General features: G+C 42.3%; 2 protein-coding genes across 9 annotated transcripts; both read right to left on the bottom strand.

Moving 5' to 3' along the window:
* Nucleotides 1-411: 411 nt before the first annotated feature.
* LOC119020362 (oocyte zinc finger protein XlCOF8.4-like) lies at nucleotides 412-4639 on the bottom strand. The gene is made up of 2 exons (XM_037099606.1): nucleotides 4282-4639; nucleotides 412-1333 (listed from the first exon to the last, which is right to left on the bottom strand). The coding sequence occupies exons 1-2, from the start codon at nucleotides 4622-4624 to the stop codon at nucleotides 558-560; spliced, it is 1119 nt and encodes a 372-aa protein (XP_036955501.1). The 5' UTR covers nucleotides 4625-4639; the 3' UTR covers nucleotides 412-557.
* Nucleotides 4640-5524: 885 nt separating this feature from the next.
* zc3h11a (zinc finger CCCH-type containing 11A) lies at nucleotides 5525-22065 on the bottom strand. Of its 8 annotated transcripts, none has more exons than XM_037100631.1 (18): nucleotides 21929-22065; nucleotides 21523-21600; nucleotides 20229-20300; nucleotides 19291-19438; nucleotides 19078-19197; nucleotides 18248-18371; nucleotides 17966-18148; nucleotides 17808-17873; nucleotides 17482-17655; nucleotides 16430-16507; nucleotides 16225-16323; nucleotides 15981-16040; nucleotides 15350-15865; nucleotides 15094-15170; nucleotides 8680-9256; nucleotides 8020-8192; nucleotides 7326-7528; nucleotides 5525-6834 (listed from the first exon to the last, which is right to left on the bottom strand). In XM_037100631.1, the coding sequence occupies exons 4-18, from the start codon at nucleotides 19342-19344 to the stop codon at nucleotides 6606-6608; spliced, it is 2733 nt and encodes a 910-aa protein (XP_036956526.1). In that variant the 5' UTR covers nucleotides 19345-19438; nucleotides 20229-20300; nucleotides 21523-21600; nucleotides 21929-22065; the 3' UTR covers nucleotides 5525-6605. The 8 variants fall into 8 exon arrangements, with proteins under 8 accessions (XP_036956526.1, XP_036956527.1, XP_036956528.1 ...); XM_037100632.1 differs by having other exon boundaries at nucleotides 21787-22020; XM_037100633.1 differs by lacking the exon at nucleotides 21523-21600 and having other exon boundaries at nucleotides 21929-22016.
* Between the last annotated feature and the right edge of the window lie 778 nt (nucleotides 22066-22843).

Genomic DNA, 22843 nt, shown 5'->3' with positions numbered 1-22843 from the left:
ATGACTGTTTTCAATTTAGGAAAAGCCACTTGCAGCTCTGGTTTGCGTGTGTTGGCTCACTGTCAGTACCTACTGGGAAACCTTCCACAACAAAACAGACATTTTTATCATGTTACACAAGTCAAGTCAAAATGTGCCGTGAGAAGGGTCTGTTGTCAGTTTTTATGTCTGAGAAACCAGTGATACAGTTTTACAATGTAGAGGACAATCATTAATGTGCACCTTATTTAATTTCCATTTCCAAATAACCTGCAACCTGTCTGTCTCTCTGCTCATTTTGCTGTGGCGACCAGTTTGTGGAACATGCAACCTGTCCGCACATTTTAGATATAAAAAACAATTGCAGGTAAAAAGTTAAAATTATCCTCGTAAATTGCTTTGTGTTGATCAACACAATTAATGGATCATAAATCTTAATGTACAACACTTTATTGCACAACAGACAAGACGCACAGTCAAACAACATTATTCTACACTGTTTGAAACTGAAATTTAGCCACTTGAAGCATTTCAGAATTTACAGATGGTCAGGTTAGCTTCCTCTTGGGAGTCTTTGTTCACTTAGAGTGTGGTGCTCGGCTCCAGCTGGCCCTCTCTCTAGTGTGGAGCCTGAAGTGAGTATTGAGGTGTGCTGACTGGTTGAAACATTTCCCGCAGACATGGCAGCGGAAGGGCTTTTCCCCTGTATGAATGCGGTGGTGCCTCTTGAGCATGCTAACTGTAGTGAAGCTCTTTCTGCACACTGCGCAGCTGTACGGCTTCTCCTTGGTGTGCCAGCGCATGTGGACCTCCAGTTGGCAGGCAAAACTGAAGCCCTTCCCACACTCTTTACAACTGTGCCACCTCTGGATGCTCTGGCTTGGGTGAGAGGAGCGAGGTGGGGGGGGCTTCACGGATCTCACATTCTTAATCTGCAATATGTGTGTGCTCTGCTTTCCATTTGAGCGAAGTAACCCTTTAACTGGCTGAGTCTGTTTGCTCTGAGCTGCTCTGCAGTGTGAATAAACAGTCATGGAGGATGGTGCGCTGTTGGCTGGCTGCTGTTTCCTGCTGTCCTCTCTGTCACTCTCCGCCTTAATCTCCTTGGATGTTGGCGGAGGTGGGGAGACACTTTGTCTGCCACACACAGTCTGGGTTGGAGCAGGATGTGGCCTCGGTAGTGGTTGGACATGACTGCAGTTTCCTTCATCAGAGTCTCTCTCTTCTTGTGAACAATCTGTTTGAATGATTCGGTGTTTTGGTTCTTCTTTAATCTGTGGCAGCAGGTCCGCACTGCCTCTCCACTCAGAGTCACAGCGCTGACCATCTTCTTGCGGCTGGACCAAGTGAGGCTCTGAAAGGTTATAAACATCACAGTCATTCAAAGTGTTTCTCATTCTAGGTGTATAAACATATGGTATCACTCTGTCTAGGACTGGAATGACCTACAAGACTTTTTGGAAACACATTACAGATCTGCAAATTTCATGGTAAATAGTAGGTTATTATCATGTAACATGTTTGAATTTTTTTTTTAAATGATCCCCAAATTAATACAGTAACTCTAAATGTCTATTTTTTATACAGTTAGCCACTAGGGATATAACAACAAAGCCAACCAATAAGAGGTGAACACTTTTCTTGATGACTAACTCTGTTGACTCACACAGACTAATGTCTGTTTTCGGTGGTGTTTAAGCTGTAGTGACACTCTGAACTCTTCACTCACTCTCCAGTGACGCTTTTTGTTGCAAGAGTATCTCTAGGCTTGTTAGGTGGAGCAAACAGGCTGACTGTCCGCTGCTCTGCTACCCGATGTATCTGCTTCACCTAAGAAGACCAAAGAAGTTGTGACAGCCTTTTATTCTACTATAGATGGAAAGTAAGAACACTTTGGAAACAAATAATAAATGCTGTGCACATCACACCTATTATTAAAGGCCATTGTTCAGGTCAGCAAGAGAGAGAGAGAGAGAGAGAGAGAGAGAGAGAGAGAGAGACTAGTTGAAGTTTCCTGGATATGCACTAATAGAATCGCCCGCTAACCATTATAATAACATTTGGGTAATTTTTATTACATGCTGTAGTTATTACTTAAGTAATTTGGGCTTGGATTACCATAGATTTTCCAATTTTCTAGTGTTACCAGCCTTTTTCTTCTTTCAGTATGCCATGAAAACAACACTCCACTTTTCCTGTTTTCAACTAAACTCACTTCACTAAACATTTTAAATCAGCAAATGTAACCTTGTTTTCTAAAATCACACCACTATTAGACTTATGAAACAATCTCAGTTCTAAGATGAATTGATAGGCTGCACTGCTAAATCAAGCATACATATTTCATCTATGCTCTGATAATGGGTTGGCATGGGTTCCACTGCTTTTCTTCCCCCTTAATCCCACATACACTGTCCTGCTGCCATAATAATCAACAGCTAAAAAATAGTAATAATATATTAAATGCACTATTTTCTCCAGTTTGAATAACGTTTGCTCAAAAGTACAGCGACCAGCTGTTTTAGAAAATTGCAAAGTCTTGTAAAGAAAAATGAAACTACATATTTAGTTGTGAGGCAATTTTCAAGAAGTCTTTAGTGAGAGCTAATGAAGTGAGAGCCACAGACTGAGTAGGGACACATTGTTGGTTTTACTTTTTTCCTAGAATTCGTTCAAGAAAAAGTATAGAATGACACCAGTTAGGAATGATCTGATCACCAAACTACTCACTGAAATATAATTTTGCTTTGGTTCCTGACCTGCAATGAACTCATCTATTTACACTTGACCGCTAACATAAGCTAGCTCTGTCTTTGGTTCCCAGACATTCTTGTCTGTTTTTCCTTTTCTTTACAAGAGATTAGTTGAAGTTGACTCATTAGTTGAAGCAAAGGCCCACCATCCCTTCAACTTGTCCTATATCAATATTCCCTATATTAAGTCTTATGCTACTTTTGGGATTGGCCATGATAATTGCAGCGTGCTACTGATGTTCCATAAGCAATTCTACTGACGAACATTTTTTCTAAGCCTCAACATGTCTCAAATTCTCGATTTCACTTAGTACTTCAACTCCATAAAAGATTGGATAACTGATAATTGTCTACAGCTTAACACTGACAAATCAGAAGTTCTAATTTGTGCCCTGGTTGGCATTGTCCTGAAAGCAGTGGGACACCTTGGCCCTTTTTCCTTCTCTGTTTAACTGACCCTCCATAACCTAGATGTTACTGTGGGTTTTTAGTCTTGAACAGCATGTTAATTGTTTGCTTCGTTCCTGATTTTACCAGCTGAACAATATTGCTCAACGAAATGCAACACCACCCCTAATGTATTTACAACAGCTGCCACTACACATTTAGAACCCAATTCACGATCTGTTGTAATCTCCTTCTTCTAAAACACCTGCTTGTATTATAGAGCTACTGCTGACATGTAACACCAGTCCACTGATGAGGCCATAAATAAAAGGAGACTCTGCTTTGAGATAGCAGCTCAGTTTGCCTCGTACACCCAGAGAGAACCTACGCAGGGAAGAACATGCAAACTCTGCACAAAAAGGCCTTCGAACCCAGGCACTAACAGCACTAACCATTGCTCCACCATGCCGTCGTTATTTGCAAAGTTTTTAATATATGCAATTTAACATTATGTATGATATTATTCTCTAATTAATTATTATTATAACCATGAGACTGTATTTGTCAAATTAGCCAAATACTACAGTCACAGAACCAAGTTCCTAGAATAAGGCTGTATTTAGTTAGACTGAAAGTAAATATCACAATCTGTCACCGCAATATTGTACACAAGGTTCACGTCTTCAGTCACACCTCAAGACATACATGTTGTGTAAAGCATTTAAAATGATGGTGGAATGTTAAATGTTAAACTGCTTGTCTTTTGTAAACCCCCTTATCTTGTTGGAGGATTTCTGCACAATAACTTGACGGACTTTATCATATTGAATCACTCCTCAGCCTTCATTGCTGTGAGATTATTACTACATATTGTTGACAAACCCAGATTCTTGGCCGCTGAATTTTCATGGTCTACGTCTATTATTAATAGTAGGCTATAACTGTTGGTATTGCTTTAATGCTCAGCTTATTTTACAGTTTTACTGTCCTCTTCCGTTCAGTACAATACTTAAGATGTTTACAACACAGGCGGATGTCAGCACGATCCCATGATTCCGTGAGCACAGCCCCGTTAAAAACGGATATATTTTCAATGAGGTTTAGTGTGACATTCAGTGCATATCGATGACAAGCAGCACAGCCAGCAGCTGCTGCTCCTCACCTGGCTGCAGTAGGAGCCGTTGGACGGCCACATTTAGCAGCCGTTTGAGCCGCTCGTTCTCCTCTTTGGAGCGGAGGATTTCGCTCTGGTACTCCACCACCGTGTCTTTAATGGCGCCAAAAATCTCCTCGGCGGCCGCTGTCAGCCTGTCGTTAAGAAACACGTTCAATAGCTCCAGTTTGGTCATCTTTCCTACCGCTGTCTCCAGAGGCGGAACGTCCTTCTGTTTACATCCACTTACCCGGAAGTAGAAGCATACCGGCTTTTGCGTGCTGTCAGTGCTCAGCATGGGACTGTGGGTTGGAGCGCCTCCTGCTGGACAGGAGACGATACAGCACTGCATTTTCAAAGCCTGGTGGTATATACAGAATGTTCAAGCTGCCATGCGCAGTAGTATGCTTTGTTCAGTGTGCTTAATGGCAACTTGAGTGTGACAACATATAATACCGGGAACCTCATAGGCACGCTATATGTAACGACCGGGACATTCTGTTTAAACAGAACTACTGTTAATTGAATCTGTTTTGTAACAATATAATTATTGTCTCTCAATTGATGTATTACAAAACAACTGTCCTATACAGAATTTATTTCTAAATTCAAACTCCCAGTCTCCCTCAAAGAATTTGCTACAGCATTGTGGGCTGTAATATTTCTCAGAAATGTGTTGGAGGAGGGACACACACAGTGGTTATCGTGGGGTTTGCATGGGGTTTAAAAAATAGCCCTTTGCAAGTTTTTGCCCACTAGTTACATAATGCAGCCTTAAATCAGATATTCCTTCTTTTTCTTTTCCCTCTGGAATAACCACACTTTTCAAGAACGCAGTTTATCCAGTTATATGTAGCCCCCCTTCCTGGATCCAGTTGACCTACCAAAAGGTAAAATGAGATTGATATAGCTGAAGAGGACAGAACAACTACAGCAATTACCCCAAAGCATACACTTTGCTGTAAGATTAAGTATAGTTTAATCTAGGCTTGTTAAACTTGTTAGGCTTAATTAAGCATGCAGTGTAGTCCAGTAAATCCTGTCCTCATGAAGGCTATAGTTTAAGTTTTTGTAGACTGTTTTAAAGAGGTGTTTATTCAACAGTATGATGATTGAGGAGGCTACAGTTTGTATTCTAAAAGTAAACATTAATTATACATTTCTGTAATACTTCCAACATCAGGCCCAGGTGTCGGTCATCAAACCTGGTACAAAGGTCTGTCTTAAATCATCAATCAGTTATTAATCCTGCTGTCATTACATTGTTTTTTTTTTAAATTTTATTTACATGGTTATTTGTACAGGTTACTTCGAACAGTATATTTGTGGGAAAGGGTCAGGACAGAGCAAACATGTATTAAGACCAAACATCAGTTTCTTTTCTCAACAACAAAAAGGAGAAAAAGGCAACTGAAAACAGCATTGTAGAACTGAAATACAGTGTTTGCCAATAATATAAAGAACATATAAACTACTAAAGTCCCTGAGGTGTTCATTACAAATACCAGAGAGCACTTATCCCAGACTTGTTTCAAATTATGCCCACTGAATAAACAAACTGGTTTAAAAAGTCAAATATTATAAAACCACTAAAGGAAAGTCACAGGCAGAAGGTGCACTCCATAAGAAAATCTATAGATCACGTATACCTGATGGATAAAACAACCAAACAGTAAAAAGACTGATGAACTTTGGACATATTCTCTTAGATTCTGACCTGAGCTTTGCTGACTGGGTCATAGTTGGACTAAGATTGATTTTTATGTCATAATCTGGGATTTAGCTGGCAACAGATGTCTTGTCCACTAACAGACATTCAAAAAAATACATGTAGTTGAGGGCAGGCTACTCTAAGTGCAGCAGAATTCATTATTTCTATAATTAGCTTGCCATTCCCTTTGCATACACAGTATACACAAATGACTTCTCTCTCAGGTGATACATTCATCATTCCCAACATTTAACTTCCAGGAGTTCCTGACAGGATGTTCTTCACAGCTTTTTTTCTGAAAAACGTTGATCATGGAACAACATGATATAAAACACAAACCAAGAACAAAAAAAAATTAAAACATCTAATCCTTGTGAAACAATCCCTGGGCCATCAGATAATCTAATGCGGAAGAAATTAAAGAAGAGAAGATGTCTCCAATTACAGAAAAAAAAATATGAACCTCAAGATTAAAATAAGATCAACTTTTAAGAAAAACAAAATTAAAAAGCACTCCATGGAAGATAGTTACTGTTGTTCTTCAATTCTAGGAAATATAGTCACAAGACAAGGGCGTGGGTGACCAGTTGCGGTGTGGCTGTGATTGTGCTTGATGGAGCCCTCAGCTGTCAATCATCTCTGACAGTTCCTGTAACAGGTCATCCTCTCCAATGCCAGGGTCCACGTCTTCCCCCTCCAAATGGTCCTCAGTGAATTCATTGATGAGCTCCTCAAAGTCATCCACAACAGAGCTGGAGGCGGCAGCACTGGAGGAAGATGCAGCTACGCTTGTTCTTCGTGATTTGGGTTGAGTGGGAGTCTTCAGCACTGGGCTGAAATGTACAGAAAGGCTTGTAATTTACTTTAAAGCTGCATTCATGTCATACATGAAAAAAAAACAAAAAACATCAGAACGCTTTCCTTTAATTGTCTAAATTTGCTACAAACTACATATGTTTGATGGAAATGCTGGTATGGACAAATTAAAACACTGATGTATGAGAGACCTTCTGTACCATTAAACAGTAACATATTTTAGAAAGCATGATCAATTGATTGTACTTAGTCAGAATTTCACTTTCCTCACTTGGAGAGTGAGAAAATATTTGAGTTCACATTCTACAGTCAACCAAACATTTCAAGGTCAACTGTTATGCTGCAATATCTGGGTTTCTATGTGATCACAAAATTATACAAATTCCATTAAAATAATGTTAAAAATGTAGCAAGAGAAAGCCAAAGCGCATCCCCAACACCTGCCTACAGATATTTGCTTGCCTGAGTCTGACATTATCAAGAAGTAAGTGTTCATTATATTCAACGTTAAGGTATTAAGATCTACCTCTGGGGGACTGCACAGGCGTCTCTGGCAGCAGCAACACTGACAGTCGGCTTGGTTTCTTGGTTCAGACCATGTTTGAAGACAGGGACAGTCTGGAGCTCCTCTCTCAGTGGGCTGGAGCTAGAGCCCGAATCCAACAAGGTGCTGGGACTACAGGGAACAGCAGAGCTCAGCTGAGCCTCTGCACTGGAAGATGGGAACACCTGACAATGGAAGTCGCTGGAGGTCATTAACAGCCCTACAATATTTAAACTGAATGACAATAAAACTATAAACGGACAAAAAGGCCAAGCTACACCAAACAGAAACAATCTTAGCATGTCTATTTAACAAAAGGTCAATGTCGGTCATGTTGAGTATACACGGAAAAATAAACTGTGAGGGATACAAAAACAAGGGAGGTCATTCAAAATGACTGGTGGTTAAGAAAATGCAGAAAGATTAATATAAATATTAGTGAAATATGCAGAAAAGAGCAACAACTTGGGAATATACATGCAAACAATAAATGTACCACATCAAACTAATTAAAGACATGAAAGACATTATTTAAGAAATCTGAGATATATATATATATATATATATATATATATATATATATATATATATATATATATATATATATATATATATATATATATATATATATATATATATATATATATATATATATATAGTCAGTGTGCCAGCCTACCTGTGTGTCTCTGCATGTCACCCCCTGCAGTGGCTCCTCCAGCAGTGTGGAGGCACTGTTCAGAGGTTTAACAGCAGCCACAGCAGACCGCGTTGCTCCTCTCCTCTTCTGGCCAGGTTTCACCTGCACGGCAGGCTTCATGACAGACGGCTTCACATTCAGTTTGGGCCTCACTAAAAAAGCAAAAATTAATTAGACATCACCAATGCGATTAAGAATTTTTCATTTCCTTTTCCATTGTTCTCGTGGAGGATGTACCTTCGTACTAGTCTGACACACAGGAAGCAGGCTGTTGGTATAAGCCAGCTACTGGCTGATCTATCCATCTATATATCTGCATGTTGCATAATAGCTTTTAGAGGGGGCACCACTGCTGCACCCTGGGCTTAGTACTGACCAAGACTATTGTGATAGGTTTAAAGAAATACAAACCAGCCATAGCCCTTTTCTATTTTGACAGAGAGATCATGGCCAACCTTTCTTCACTCAGCACTAAAACACAGTGTGTACATAGGTCTGGCTGTGTGAGACGAACAATCTGGTCTTTCCCCACAGGTGTCTGTGTTACCTTCCTATCCAAGTCTAAGCTGAGCCGCCTTAATCTTTGACAGAAACATGGGTTGCAAAATGAAGCATTAACAAGTGTTTACGGTGCAGTACCTTTGGTGTCTGTAGTGTGTTCTGGAGAATTCTTCTGTTTACCGTTGAGTGTTTTCTCAGCAGTAGGGGTGTCTGCAGCAGGACTCTGAGGAGCTGGTCTGGTCTGCTTGGCTGGTGAAGATGTGGTGGAGCTCCTTTTGTTTTTGTGTGGGTTCTCCCTTGAGCTGTTGGGGCTCTGTGAGCAAGACTCAGTCTCATCTTTTAGTGGAGAAGAGCTCAGCTTCACAGGAACTGAGGTAACACCAGCTCCTCTTGTATGAGGAGTACTGCTGCTGTTCAGAGGTGAAGAACTCTTGGATTTGAGGGGGATCAGTTTACGAACAGGGACCTTTTGGTCTGGAAGGGTATTGTCAGGGGCCGGAGTGGTGGAGGAAAGTGATGAAGAGCCTGGCGTTGTAAGACTGTCTTTAGCAGGAACCTTCCTCTTTAGCGTTCCTTCAGCGGTCTGATTCTGACAGGGTTCTGCTTCACCTGAGCCTTTGGCCTGGTCCTCCATTTCCTTCTTGCGAAAGCGTTTCTCCCGCATGATCTCTTCAAAGGTCTTGACCTTGACATTGTTACCATAGGCGATGGTTGTCTAGAAAGAAACAGGAGAATTCCAATCGCATAAAGTCAACAGAATAACAAGCAACGAGAGCCCAAACAACTTATCAGTCTGCCGATTTGATCCCTGGCAGGGGGCATGTTACACACATGTCTGTATCAGCTGATTTGTTTAACGATATGTTCTACTATGAAAACTTACAAAGTAAATATACAGTGACCCCTTTGGTTTCCCTTAATATAACGTTAACCCTGTCTTTGACAGACGCCATGTCACTAATGCTTATCTGACATCTGCTTGCTAACGTTAGCAAGGTAACTAGCTAGCCAGCTATGAGACAGTCATTACAGTCAGTAACACAGATTGAAAACTAAGCATCAGAATATATCTGCAACTGAGAAGACAACGGTGCAGTGGTTTGAGACAAGTGTCTAGTGTCAACTTAATGCTATATTGTGATCTAGAAGGTAAATAAACGAACATCCCCATCTAATTACTCCCTGTGACTACAAGCATATCATACTCATCCTCATACTTATCATACTATCAATGTTAAAAGTGAAATATTGCTAAAGATGACATGCATTTATAATCGTTTATAAAATATTTTCCGATTGGAGTTAAATTAATTGAAATAACGGTTTGTAACAAAGCTGAATCATTGTTCCATCTCAAAGCTAGTTGAGAAAGTGTTTTTTTAAAGAGCAGTGGTGGAGTTAAACTACGTTATTCTTCAGATCAATATTTCATACATCTAGTATATGATCAGTTAAACTATACATTTGTCAAAATTGTTCAACAAGGACTTCCAGTGATGCAAACACCTGTGTAGCCACGTTTTGTCGGAGCTCTGGCACACTTATCATGCAATATTATCATTTTTTTTTCTTGGTGGTGTTCAATCTCACGAAAAAAAACGGAGTCACTACTCCAGGTGATGTCCCTGGAATGATTTGAGGAAACCTGCAGGTAAAATGTCAACTAAACAACTTTGGAAGAAGAAAGATACACCTGTGGCCAAGATAATGATGATGCTATGCTAGCGGCTAATACTAGCGTGGCACCTGATCCGGGTCTGACCAGCTAAGCTCTTGAAGAGATGACAATGAATACATGCCACTATGATGGATGAAAAATTAGAGAAGATGCTGCACGATATCACCACAAATATTTCTCAGTGTTTGAAAGAAGTCACTGACCGTGTCAGTGAGGCAGAACAGAGAATTTTAGTGATCGAAAATATGTCTACGTATGCTGATCAGCACTTGCTAGCTTTGGAAAAAAACAGTGAGGGAGCTGACAGAGCAACTTCCAGATTATGAGAATAGAGGTCGACGCAAAAACCTGAGGATTATTTGCCTGCAAGAGAGGCTGGAGGGGACAAACCCAACAACATTCCCCAGCTCCTAGAGCTAGATACCAAAGCAGGCAGAGTCAAGTTGGAAAGGGCGCACAGGCTCCCCAGTCCCCAGACCTCAAGATTTACACGTGCAGTGATAGTGAGGTTTCACAATTTCAGTGACCGGCAAAGGGTGATAGATGTGGCTAGACGACTCACAGACATCCGACAGGATGGAGCGAAGATTCACTTCTTCCCGGACTTTGCTGCCATTACCCAGAAAAGACGACATGAATACGACCAGGTACGGAAGAAGCTCCAGAACATCGAGGGAGCTCGTTATGCCATGATCTACCCCGCTTTCCTCAGGATTACAGTGAATGATGCAGTTAAAACTTTTCATTCTCCAGAAGAGGCCTCAGCATATTTTGACTCTCTGTAGCTGTCCAATGATGCGCAGGTGAGGTGAGCCACTTTCTTGGCCCACGCCAAGTCTAGTTCCTGCACCTCGGTCGGAGGACCGGCCGAGGCCTGTTCCTGCACCTCGGTCGGAGGACCGGCCGAGGCCTGTACTGCACGTGGAGGTCCATGCCAAGCCCAGTGCCTGTTCCTGCACCTCGGTCGGAGGCCCTGCCGCGGCCCATGCCAAGTCCAGTGCCTGTTCCTGCACCTCGATCGGAGACCCGGCCGAGGCCCATGCCAAGTCCAATGCCTGTTCCTGCACCTCGGTCGGAGACCCGGCCGAGGCCAGTTCCTGCTCCTCGGTCTGAGGCCCGGCCGAGGCCCAAGCCAAGCCTAGTTCCTGCTCCTCGGTCGGAGGCCCGGCCGAGTCCCACTCCAAGCCCTGTGCCTGCACCTCGGTCGGAGGCCCGGCCGAGTCCCACGCCAAGCCCTGTGCCTGCTCCTCGGTCGGAGGCCCAGCCGAGTCTCACGCCAAGCCCAGTGCCTGCACCTCAGTCGGAGGCCCGGCCGAGTCTCACGCCAAGCCCAGTGCCTGCACCTCGGTCGGAGGCCCGGCCGAGTCTCACGCCAAGTCCACTGCCTGCTCCTCGGTTGGAGGCCCAGCCGAGTCTCACGCCAAGCCCAGTGCCTGCACCTCAGTCGGAGGCCCGGCCGGGTCTCACGCCAAGCCCAGTGCCTGCACCTCGGTCGGAGGCCCGGCCGAGTCTCACGCCAAGTCCACTGCCTGCTCCTCGGTTGGAGGCCTGGCCGAGTCTCACGCCAAATCCAGTGTCTGGTCCTCGGTCGGAGACCCAGCCGAGTCCAGTGCCTGCTCCTCGGCTGGAGGACCGGCCGAGTCCCATGCCAGGTCTAGTGCCTGCTCCTCGGTCAGGGGTCCGGCCATGGTCGTTTGTTGCCAGAGACCCTCCCGGCAAAACTCCGTCGGTGGTCCGGCCAAGACCCTTGAGGGTTTCCCAGCCAGTGGTCTGGTCGCCAGTGGGTCTCAGTCCATGCCTTTCGCCGCCGGCCTCCAGTGGGTCTCAGCCCACACCTTCGCCGCCAGCCTCCAAGGGGTTTCAGCCCGCACCTTTGCCTTCGTCACCAACCTCCAGGGGGTTCCAGCCCGCACCTACGCCTTCGCCTACGTCACCAGCCTCCAGGGGGTTCCAGCCCGCACCTTCGCCGCCAGCCTCCAGGGGGTTCCAGCCCGCACCTTCGCCTTCATTGCCGGCCTCCAGTGAGTTCCAGGCCGCGGCTACGCCTTCGTCGCCGGCCTCCAGCGAGTTCCAGGCCGCGCCTACGCCTTCGTCGCCGGCCTCCAGCGAGTTCGAGGCTGCGCCTACGCCTTCGTCGCCGGCCTCCAGCCTGCGCCTTTGCCGCCGGCCTTCCATGGGTTCCAGCCTGCGACTACACCTTCGTCACCAGCCTCCAGTGCACCTCAGCCCACGTCCCCGGTATTCAGTGCATTTCAGCCCATGCCACTTCTGCCAGTTTCCAGAGCCCCTTCGCCTTCGTCCTCACCACAGACATCCAGAGCGCCTTCGTCTTCGGCCTCTAGAACGCCTTCATGTTCATTGTAGGCCTCTAGTGGGCCCCAGTCCACGTCCTTGGTCTCTAGTGGGCCCCAGTCCTCGCCTCCTCCCTCCTGTTTGTTTGGACCTTGGCCCTCCACCTGACCCCTTCCACCCTCCCGGCTTTGACTCTGTTTCTGTCTCTGCCACTGAGGGAGTAAGCGCACGCTCGACAGATTGACTAGTTTGGTCTAGCTACCAGAAGACACGGATGTAAACAAACCGGTATGCAGCTCCTTGCACAAACACACTGTTTTAACTACTTTTTTATTCATTTTGAGTCATACAGTGCTTACAGTGCTGTGTTGTAAGGTGTCTGCTGATGTTGCATAACTTTTGGGGTGAGATGTGCAGCATGTTAAGAAGCTGACCCTACGCTGTTAGCGGTCAATGCTAACCCTAACTCCATTCATGGAGCCCTGTAATGGTTGGACCAAATGTGTTTGTGTCTTCGGTACTGGTAAGCCAAGGGTAGCTTGAGCAATGAAGCTGCATGATTAAATCGACCAAAATTCTCCTTTAAAGCATATGTGATGACTTGGACAGATGGATATCTCTTCCACTATCAATGTTGGGTAGAATTGCTTTACTCAAAATGAATATTCTACCAAGACTTCTTTATCACTTTCAGATTGTCCCTATTTTATTTAATAATAAAACAATTAGATGGATAAATGGCTGTATCAGTTTATTTATTTGGAACAGAAAGAAACCACTACTAAAAATGGCTAAGTTGCAAATGTCTGTAGAGCAGGGAGGCTTAGTTGTCCCAAACATTAGGCTCAGCTGGCTGCACAGCTTCGATACATAGCTGAGTGGATTAATAATGACTCAGAATCGGTGGGGCTAGATCTGGAATCGGCAAATGCAGGTAATGGCCTCTCAAGTCTTTTATGTGCCATGGACTCAAAGAAATCTAAGAATGCTGGAGAAAATAACATCTTAATTACAAGTCTGCAAGTCTGGCAAGCAATAAGAAAGTTAGAGGGTCATTCTAAAATATTGTCCTCGCTAGCTCCAATATATGGGAACACAGATTTTGCCCCAGCCCGCTCAGACTTGGGATTTAGGATGTGGGAGGAGAGGGGATTTTAACTCTGGGACATCTATTTGATAAAGGAGTGATGCTGACATTTGAACAAATCCGACAGAAATATGATCTCCCCAGCAATCACTTCTTCAGGTATCTGCAACTTCGCAGTTTGATTCAGAATCAAAGACGGTATAACTTTGACAGTCAGACCTCACAGATGGAAAGTTTACTCCTTGGTAGAGGCAAGAAGGCAGTTCTCAGTCGGGGATATGCTGAGCTCAACTGTCAGCAATATTAATTTAGAGTATCTTCAATGCAAATGGAATGCTGATTTCAGTTTTACAATATATGAATAAACGTGGTTGGAAAAATGGTGGGTAGCTAGAGAGATCACCATATGTAACAGAACCAGAGAGACCCAGTTTAGAATATTACATCGCTTGCAGATTACACCACAGCTCAGACACAGGATGAACTCAAGTAGAGGTGGGAAGCTATAGGCACTGTATGTGGACATGTTAACCATGTTGAGGAGTACTGGGGTAAAATTGTCAGCAAACTTAATTTGATTTTTAATGTCCAGCTTCATACTGATCCTCAGGTTCGGCTTCTCGGCCTGCCTAGTCATCATATCGAAGGGTCTCATCGAAGAAGGCTGCTTAGTATTCCCACATTTGCTGCTCGGAAAAATATATTGCTTAGATGGATTGATATGTTCTACCTACAATTAGGGGTTGGCACAAAGTGATATTTGACTTATTACCAATTGCATACCGAACATATAGATTCAAATGTTAGATGGATGATTTGTGTAGGATTTGGACCCCTTTCTTTAAATAGGCAGGTAAATGACTCACAACCCTTGTACTAAAAGGGATGATAGATGGCAATGAGGAAAACTGGCCAACGGATGTTTCTGGGTCATGAGGCTGGACTTTAATTTACTTATAATTATTTTTTCATTTACTCTTTTTTAAAAAAACAAAAAAAACAAAAAAAACAGCATTTTCTCACAAATTGATAGTTATTTTATTTTCTTTATTACTATTTTTTCTTTGCAGATTTGTATTTGCTGCATCACTGTCAATTGTAATAGGACTGAGCGTTTCCTTATGTCATGTGTTAATGTCTATATTTGTGTATGTACATATACTTGGTTCCCATATTCTCTTGGTTATATTTTCACTGCTTATTAGTATTGGGAGACAATTTTCTCTGAGTGTATGGTACTGAGTAGAACATAAAACAAGTAGTCAGATATTTGTTTTTTGTGGCCTTGTTTTGTTGTTTGTTTTTGTTGTTTTGCTGATTCTGATGTCTATGTTCATGTCTTATTTTTACTTCAGGTCGAAAATTCAGGATATTGGCTGCCATATCAGCAAGTGGTGTAATTTCCGCTTTTAAATTGGTATTGGTCTTTAAAATCCCATATTAGTTGGTCTCTACAAGCAACCACAGCCAATACTGCACTGTCTTAATGCCATACCTCAGGAGAAAGAGTAGGAGATTCCAGTAGCCTTTCTGTCGCTTCAGCACTCTTCTCTTCTGATGTGATGTTTCCTGCTGAGATCAACAGAAATTTCCTTTTAGAAATTCTGCAACATGGTACGTCAGATGAGGATCACCAGATTCAAAATTCAATTCAATTTAAAAGATACTGATAGTAGAATTCAGTGTATACAATATTTGTGTCAACACACAGGGAACATAACTACAAAGGCTCAAGACGAGCACTGCCTTACTTTGGGAAGCCAGTTTCTTGATGCGCAGTAGACGAGGCTTCTTTGCACTGCTCTCAGTATCAGAGCTCTTGTTTTCAGCCTCCAGTGCCTGCTGAACCTGAAGCCTTGCTGCCTTCTCCCTGCGGATCTCCTCCAGGGTCTTTACTCTGACTCCCTCCACATTTATGGCCTTTTGACAAGGCCCAGCTGAATTACACTCTCCCTGGCTCTTGCCTGGAGCTTTCTCCACAGTGTGCTTGGCTTTCTTGGGGCTGGGGCTCTGCCCCTGCTGTTCATCCTGTCTTTTCTTCCTGGCATGAAGGATCTCGGAAAATGTTTTGATGTGAGTGATAGAGTGATCTCTATTGGTGATTGCTCGTTTCACACCCTTGGCTGTTTTCGTATTGTTGATTTCATGAGCCCCGACTGAAGGGCCATCTTTGGACTGAGACTTTGCTGCCTTCTCCTGTCTGATCTCCTCCAGAGTTTTGATGCGGATCTGCTCAGGAGCTTTCTTTGGCTCTGCTTTGGTTTCAGCTGTTATGAAAATCCAGGGACAGTAACAAACAATGTTTTAATCACTCGGCATAATTATCATCTTTCCTGAAATTATAATCAATGTCAACCTCTCAATGTTCTTTAGATTTGTTACCTGGTTGCGCTGCAACAGATCCAGCAGACAATCCAAGTCTTTCCTTAATCGGCTTCAAAGCTACAGAAGCAGAAGGAAGAGAATTGATTCAATAAACATAATTAATTCTAGACTGTAAATTATGAGCCACATGAAAACAACATTTATTTACAAAATTCCTCATCAGAACATAGCTCTCTCCAACCTAAGATACATCCTCAATCATCAGCATGGAGTAAAAGGCTACAGGTGTCCTCATACTCACCCTTCTGCAGGGGCATTACTGGCTCCTCCCCGTCCACAACTCTTCCCAGACGCTCAGCCAGACTCCTTTTCAGTGGAACGGCTTCTACACTTATTCCACCTACAACAAGGACAAGTAATGAGCTTCTAATCTGAATTCTTATGATTATCATTGTTAGCAGTGCACTGATATCTGCTGACAAGGTGTGACACAAGAAAACATTTACCAGAGTGGGGTATCTTCCTGCCAAGCCTTTCAGCCACACTGCCTCTTGGTCTGACGGTCTCTTCAAAGACAAGTGGACCTGGGTTTAAACAGAGACCATGTGCTGGGTAAGAAATGGGTATTAATGATTTCACTGCACTTTATGACTAAAGGTAACAGTTACCGTATCATCAGTTTATTTCAATCGATTTTTTTTTTTATCTGCTTGACATTAAAGTGAAACTCTTGCCAAAAAGCCTAGGCTTTATTTGTGATTGAATATGAGTCAAACCCTCATTTAAAAGCATAATTACGATGAAAGAGGCATTTTCAAGATTTACCGTAGTTTTGTTTTTGGGCAAGCTAATTTTCAATGGAGTGCGGGGGCACTGGCACGCTAGCATCAAAATCGCTATTTTTAAAACACTAAGAAGGCTTGACTCAACTTGAAGCTTTGCTTGGCGCGCCGTCATCATGGCAGACAAAAAGTGTCAATCCCCGAGTGTGACCTAACAGGCAGGAAAGTAATGGTGCACCGCTCCTCAAGCCTTCTTGTTGGTCGCACTCTGGGATCGACACTTTTTGTCTGCCATGACAGCGCCGCGCCGGAGATCCAGCTCCAACAGTGAGTAGTTCAAAAACTTTCTTTTTAGTAAACTTCGCGTACACAAATAATAATAACAAATAAGTTCTCAATGCTCGTGTTCATGTGTAGAGACCATGATGATACTACGTGCAAAGCTTTATGTTGTGTCAAGCCTTCTTAAAAAGCGATTTTGATGCTAGTGTGCCAGTGCCCCCACACTCCACTGAAAATTAGCTTGCCCAAAAAAATAAACTACAGTCAATCTTAAAAGTGCCTCTTTCATTTTAATCATGCTTTAACATGGAGGTTTGACTCATATTCAATCACAAATAAAGCCTAGGTTTAACAGTGCTACTGTTATAAACATTAGCAATAACTGTCTATCCAACTGTCAAACTAGCATGAATGTTTTCTAGGTTTCATTTCAGTCAATAGTTAGGTTTCCAACTCCCTGAAACATGGCAATCACACAAGTTCTTGCTCTTTACCATCTCTCGCCTCATAGAGGACTGGTTGAAAAATTGACTGTCTGTTTTCTTTCTCTCCGCTGGCTGAGGTATCAGGACTCTGGACAGGGTAACCAGCTCTCTTCATGCTGGCCTTCAGGGCCTTCCTCAGCCTGATCTCTTCTAAGGTGCTCACTCCAAAGTTCAATGAATCACCTGTCAAGATACAACATGACCCCACACACACACACACACACACACACACACACACACACACACACACACACAGGACTTGAGAATAGTACAGCTTTGGTCACATATTCTGATGAATTATGACTCCAAACTTTAGTCACTGACAACAGTCTCACCTGATTTGGGTAGTTTTCTAGGAGAAGGCCCAACCTTGCCATCCTCTCCCTCCTCTGAGACTGGATCTGGAAACATAAAGATATGAGCTGTAAAGACCATACGGAATATCATTTCTCAAAATGAAGACAAAGTCATTCTAACATCAAATCCAGCTCACCATCCTCATCTTCATCATCATCTGCTGGATTAATCACCACTGGTGGGTGGGTGGGACTCGGTACTGGCTCCTGAGCTTCTGTCTTGATGATCCCTCTGAGCTGGGGATTGGCTGCAGTGGGAAGAGGGGCAACTGGTGGGAGAGCTGGTTCCTCAAGCGGCTGCTCCTTGTTCTTGCTTTGAACTGGAAGAACTCCATCAATTACCAATACTATCTTTCAAAGGTGGATGGCAAATCAACATTTCATTTCTTAGTTTGATTGCTTAAATAAAGCCAACTCACTTTTATCAGGTGGGACAAACGAGCCATCAATGTAGCGGGGCCTTTCATGGAAGAAGGCACAGTGTGGCTTCTGACAGCCGGCTGCTTGGTTCTCCCAATAACAAGGTATCTCCTTTCGATTTTTCTGTTTCGATGAAAAAGATTAACATATAAGAGCATGCAGAGAGAGCAAGCTGAGAGAAGGCAGGCTAACCCCACTTGAGTCAGATCAGGTGTCCATAAAGCACCAATACATGTGACAGGACAATCAAATTAAAGAGAGTGTAAAAAACTGCATAAGACCATTTCATGACCTTTAAAATATTTACAATCTGATCCTAATTTAGCACTCAGTAAATCACATCACTAATCATGGTATTGTTTCTCATAGCAAAGTGAGGTTTGTTCAAAAATGATTCCAGTCTGTGGCCTGAAAATACATGGTAGAGTCTGGACTTTAGATTTCAATGATGGAGCTACTATCTCAGATATTTTAGAGGAGGACCCAATATTTCAATTGCCCTTATCCCAGGGAAGCATTTTGAGTCATCTCAGATTTTAGAAATCTACTGGACAAAGACAGATAAAACTCACCAACAGTCAACAAACTTGACAAAGTTAAATTCTTCTTTGAGTACTAGCTGTTAATGTAAGTTTATATTAATGCCAGTCTTTTGTGAACCTCACTCATTGCAGTGTAGCACACTGAATGGATGGCTTGTTATGTGATTGCTTTTACAGTGCAATCCAGTACTAGCCATTCAAGACAGACACCACCTTGAGTGGGCAAAGCTTGAAGGAAACATTTCTGAGCATTGTTCATATTAAAATGCATATTCAAAATGTCTTACTGTGATCTCCATGTGGCGAAACTTGCACACAGTACGGAAGCAGCGTCCCTCCTGCCAGAGGCTGCAGATGGTCTCATTGCCCATGGCTGCCTCACAGTGTCTAAAGGGGCAGCTGTCCCCCTGTACAATAAATGAAACACAGTAAGGCTCCAATACTTTCTTCTGGTCACACCAAGTGTTAACATGGAAGCTTTGTGCTCAAACATTGCCTACTTTAGTGCAGGTGGAATAATAGAAGAAGTAGCAGTCATCTCCATGGTTGGTCATAGTATTGCTGGTATGTGTCTTGAGTGACGGAGGGGATGAGGTTATGACCTTTAAATCCAGCAGCTGGTTCTCTTCAGGGCCAACAGGACTCTCCCTGATAACACAGAATGAAGCAACACATGAGGAAGAGAAATTGATTATCAAATCACTTCAAATATGTATGAACATGTAACACTGATACCAACAAAGCATGTCTGCAATTTATTTTTCATACAAAATACAGTGACTTGTTCCAACCTTTACATTTGGGATTCTTACTGGAATCAAGTACAATATCTTCTGGTTAGCTAATACTAAAACGACTCATTCATGTACTTTGAATGCAATCATAAAAGACATGTAAAAATTATGATCACATTAGATGCAAAACTGGCACTATGAAGACCAGATGGGAAGCACTGTGCTTTTAAGCAGCAAGATACTTGAGATGAAATTGAACATGTGCAAATTTGAACCCCAGTCTACCACAGGGCTCCAGACAAATAAATTTCCTCAGTGTGACCTAAGCTCTGTCTGCAGAACTGCTCTGACAGGCCATTGCCTGCAGATATGTGTGAGGGTTTCTTTCTTTGATTACACGATTTGAAGATGAGCATCTCTTCAAGGACAGGGCTTGTTTTAGAAAACCCTGTGCGCAAACAGGGAAAATCTCGATATTTCAGAGTTGTAAATCATATATGAAATAAAACAGAAAAACATGAGACACAATAGATTATGTCACCCGGTGACCAATCAGTGATGTTTTTTTCTAAGGGAAGCAGACACTGCTCCTAAACATGTTCAGTTAAAATGGTCCCCAAGCCTCCACACACTACACAACTGGTCATTCGGTCAGTACAAACCAGACAGTTTTGATAATGTTTTTAGCATTATGCCACCTTTACCTGAGGTGGCTGAGAAGATGTCTCCCTCTTGAACGCACTGCTGGCAGGGTGTCTCCGTGGTGGTATGGAGTCCTGAAGGAACACTTGATCCGTGAGATAAGAGGAAAAGGGGGGTGGGTCGCCCAGAGACACTTGTCTTCCTACGACATCCCTTTTTTGAGACTCTCTGAGACATCTTTATCTCCGCCAGACTGCTAAACACTACTGATGGTGGGTGCAATAGAGTCCTTGGGGGATTTTTTTAAATTATGTTTTTTAATAGGTGTAACCAATGTAAAGAAAGAAATATGGGGACATAAACAGCCAGCAAATAAAAAAAATAGATCCAAAAATGCTTAAATTGAGGTGGAAAAAAAAGGGTTAAAGGTTGGATGGTGGGTGAAAAAAAAATCTTCAGCTTCTTCATGGGCTTGGAAGGATTTTGCACACCTGGTGACATTTGATGCAGCTGAAAAAAGGGCATTCAAACTTCTAGAGATTTTCAGCTGTTGATTACCAAAGCTGAAGAGAAAAAAAAAAATCTTCTGCCAAAGTATTCTGAAGGGGGGGCAAGCTATCCATATCCAGGGATTCCCACAATGGGCCAAGAGGATGGTTTTAAACCTATAAATCAATCAAAAACACTTCCCATAGAACTGAAAAGAGGTTATTAAGAGAGAGGCAGATTTGCACAAATACAAATGAGACATTTCAACAGAGATGATGTACAAAAAGCATTCTGAGACAACATGCTCTCAGCAAGGACATCCGAGTAAACAGAATTCTAGCTTACTAGGTTGGACCAGAGGTCCAGCTTAGTGGACAAACTCACTGTCAATATAATGCTGAATCAACCCATGTTTGCAAAGCTCAAGTACCGTTATCTACACTAGAATAGAGAACATTTGAATTTGCAATTATCTGAAGCCCGGACCTGGGCTGTTTATTTACTCTAGACATGGACGACTTAACGTTAGTTCTTAACTGATGATAAGCCTGAAGAACTACAACTCTGGCTTCCATCTTAAGGGACGGGGAAAATGCAATCTTAAGTAACAAAATAGCATTTACACGAAAATAACATTTAATAAATGTACCGACACACGTAGAACTTAAACAATCTGTCTAGGGTCACAACATTAACGGTAGTCGTTCATCTTAAAACAGCGTTACGGGTAAAATATCTGCGACAGCTGATCTTAGTCGACGTTTCTTGGCATACAAGATATGTTACAGGTCACATTCAATGTTGCCATTAGATACGTTTGGTCAAGCTTATAAACCAAGACAGTCAATGAAACAATCACATACTTACTGTTTAATAAAAAGTAGCCCAAAGCTAGCTGGATCGAACTGAGAGCGATTCCCAGCAATGACGAAACACACTGACTTACTGTATAGAGATTGGCAAATATTAGATTGTCAGCTAAATATCCAAAATAATAGAGTAAGTTTTAATTTCAGTAACCCTTGCTCCGTAGTCACTGTTTACAGAAGACTATGTATGTTATATGCTCAACAACTGAAAAAGTATAATCGTAATCAATATTTTAGCGAATGCTACAAAACAGAGGCCTACCGAATCCACCAATCTTTCGCGACCTTATCGTTAGCGTTAGCTTTTATTTTGTCGTTACTGTGGTATTCACTCTTTATATATTCTAACGCTGCACTGTAACAGCCGGGTATATTGTGAAAACAGTGTATGCAGTCTTAATTACCAGTTTCAATTTTAAAAAATATATTTTTAAAATGTGGTCTTAGAAAGAGTCCGTCCCTGCTCGTTGACTGTCGCAGCGGCACTGAAGCAAAATGGCGGCAGCAAGATGAAAATAGAAGGGAGGACCACCAAGTGTGCTGCGTTCGGGTCAATTGGAAATATTGTAAATTCGAGAACTCTTTTACAGCCTAGTGGTGCTCCCAGCTGTGGCATGGTCCTTTTGTTATCTTCCACTATGATCTGGAGGGAAAACTTTATTAGTTCGCGACGAACAAACAGTAAATTATACTGAATGATAATTGTATCAACAATAATAATCCAACAACATGATCTACAGTATCATTTGATTTAATATTTTCTATGTCATTTGTTGGGCTGTCTTTGGGTACAATTCAGTAATTATGCGCTAATTTATGACCTGTACCGTTCACGTTGCAATCAAGATTATTTCCACAAGGGAGCAGTGGAAGCCCCGTTTCACGTGGCGGATGTGCCTGCATGACGCATCTGTGGTGTTGATGTGCGGTACTTTTATGTGGCAGCCTTATTTATATAAAGGCCTGCTTGAAACTAAATATCACAAACATTAACAGAGGCAGTAAGACTGTGAGTCGGGTAAAACCGGGTTTAATATCACTTGGGTAAAACTGAGAAACTTGCAGTAATTATAAGTTGACGTCTTTCATTGTTCAAATTTGTAGGATTCTACCATTACTAATACGACGACTACTATAATAATGACAATGACAATAATAATAATAATAATAATAATGATGATAATAATAACAATAATGATGATGATAATAATAATAATAATAATAATAATAATAATAATAATAATAATAATAATAATAACCGAGTCGTACTAGTGGTATTCATTTCATCATTAATTTCTTTTTTTTAAATCAAGATGTGT

The sequence above is a fragment of the Acanthopagrus latus genome, chromosome 6 (assembly GCF_904848185.1).
Source record: "Acanthopagrus latus isolate v.2019 chromosome 6, fAcaLat1.1, whole genome shotgun sequence".
In the NCBI taxonomy this organism is placed as follows: domain Eukaryota; kingdom Metazoa; phylum Chordata; class Actinopteri; order Spariformes; family Sparidae; genus Acanthopagrus; species Acanthopagrus latus.
Note: the sequence above shows the minus strand (reverse complement) of the source record. Positions and strands in the feature narration are given on the sequence as shown.

Coding starts and splice junctions, on each gene's coding strand:
- LOC119020362 (XM_037099606.1), bottom strand. CDS start 4,624: ATGCAGTGCTGTATCGTCTCCTGTCCAGCAGGAGGCGCTCCAACCCAC. Junction 1,334..4,281: donor ACGGCTCCTACTGCAGCCAG/GTGAGGAGCAGC, acceptor ATAACCTTTCAG/AGCCTCACTTGGTCCAGCCG.
- zc3h11a (XM_037100631.1), bottom strand. CDS start 19,344: ATGACCAACCATGGAGATGACTGCTACTTCTTCTATTATTCCACCTGC. Junction 19,198..19,290: donor ATTATTCCACCTGCACTAAA/GTAGGCAATGTT, acceptor TTTATTGTACAG/GGGGACAGCTGCCCCTTTAG. Junction 16,508..17,481: donor CCTCTATGAGGCGAGAGATG/GTAAAGAGCAAG, acceptor GTTTAAACCCAG/GTCCACTTGTCTTTGAAGAG.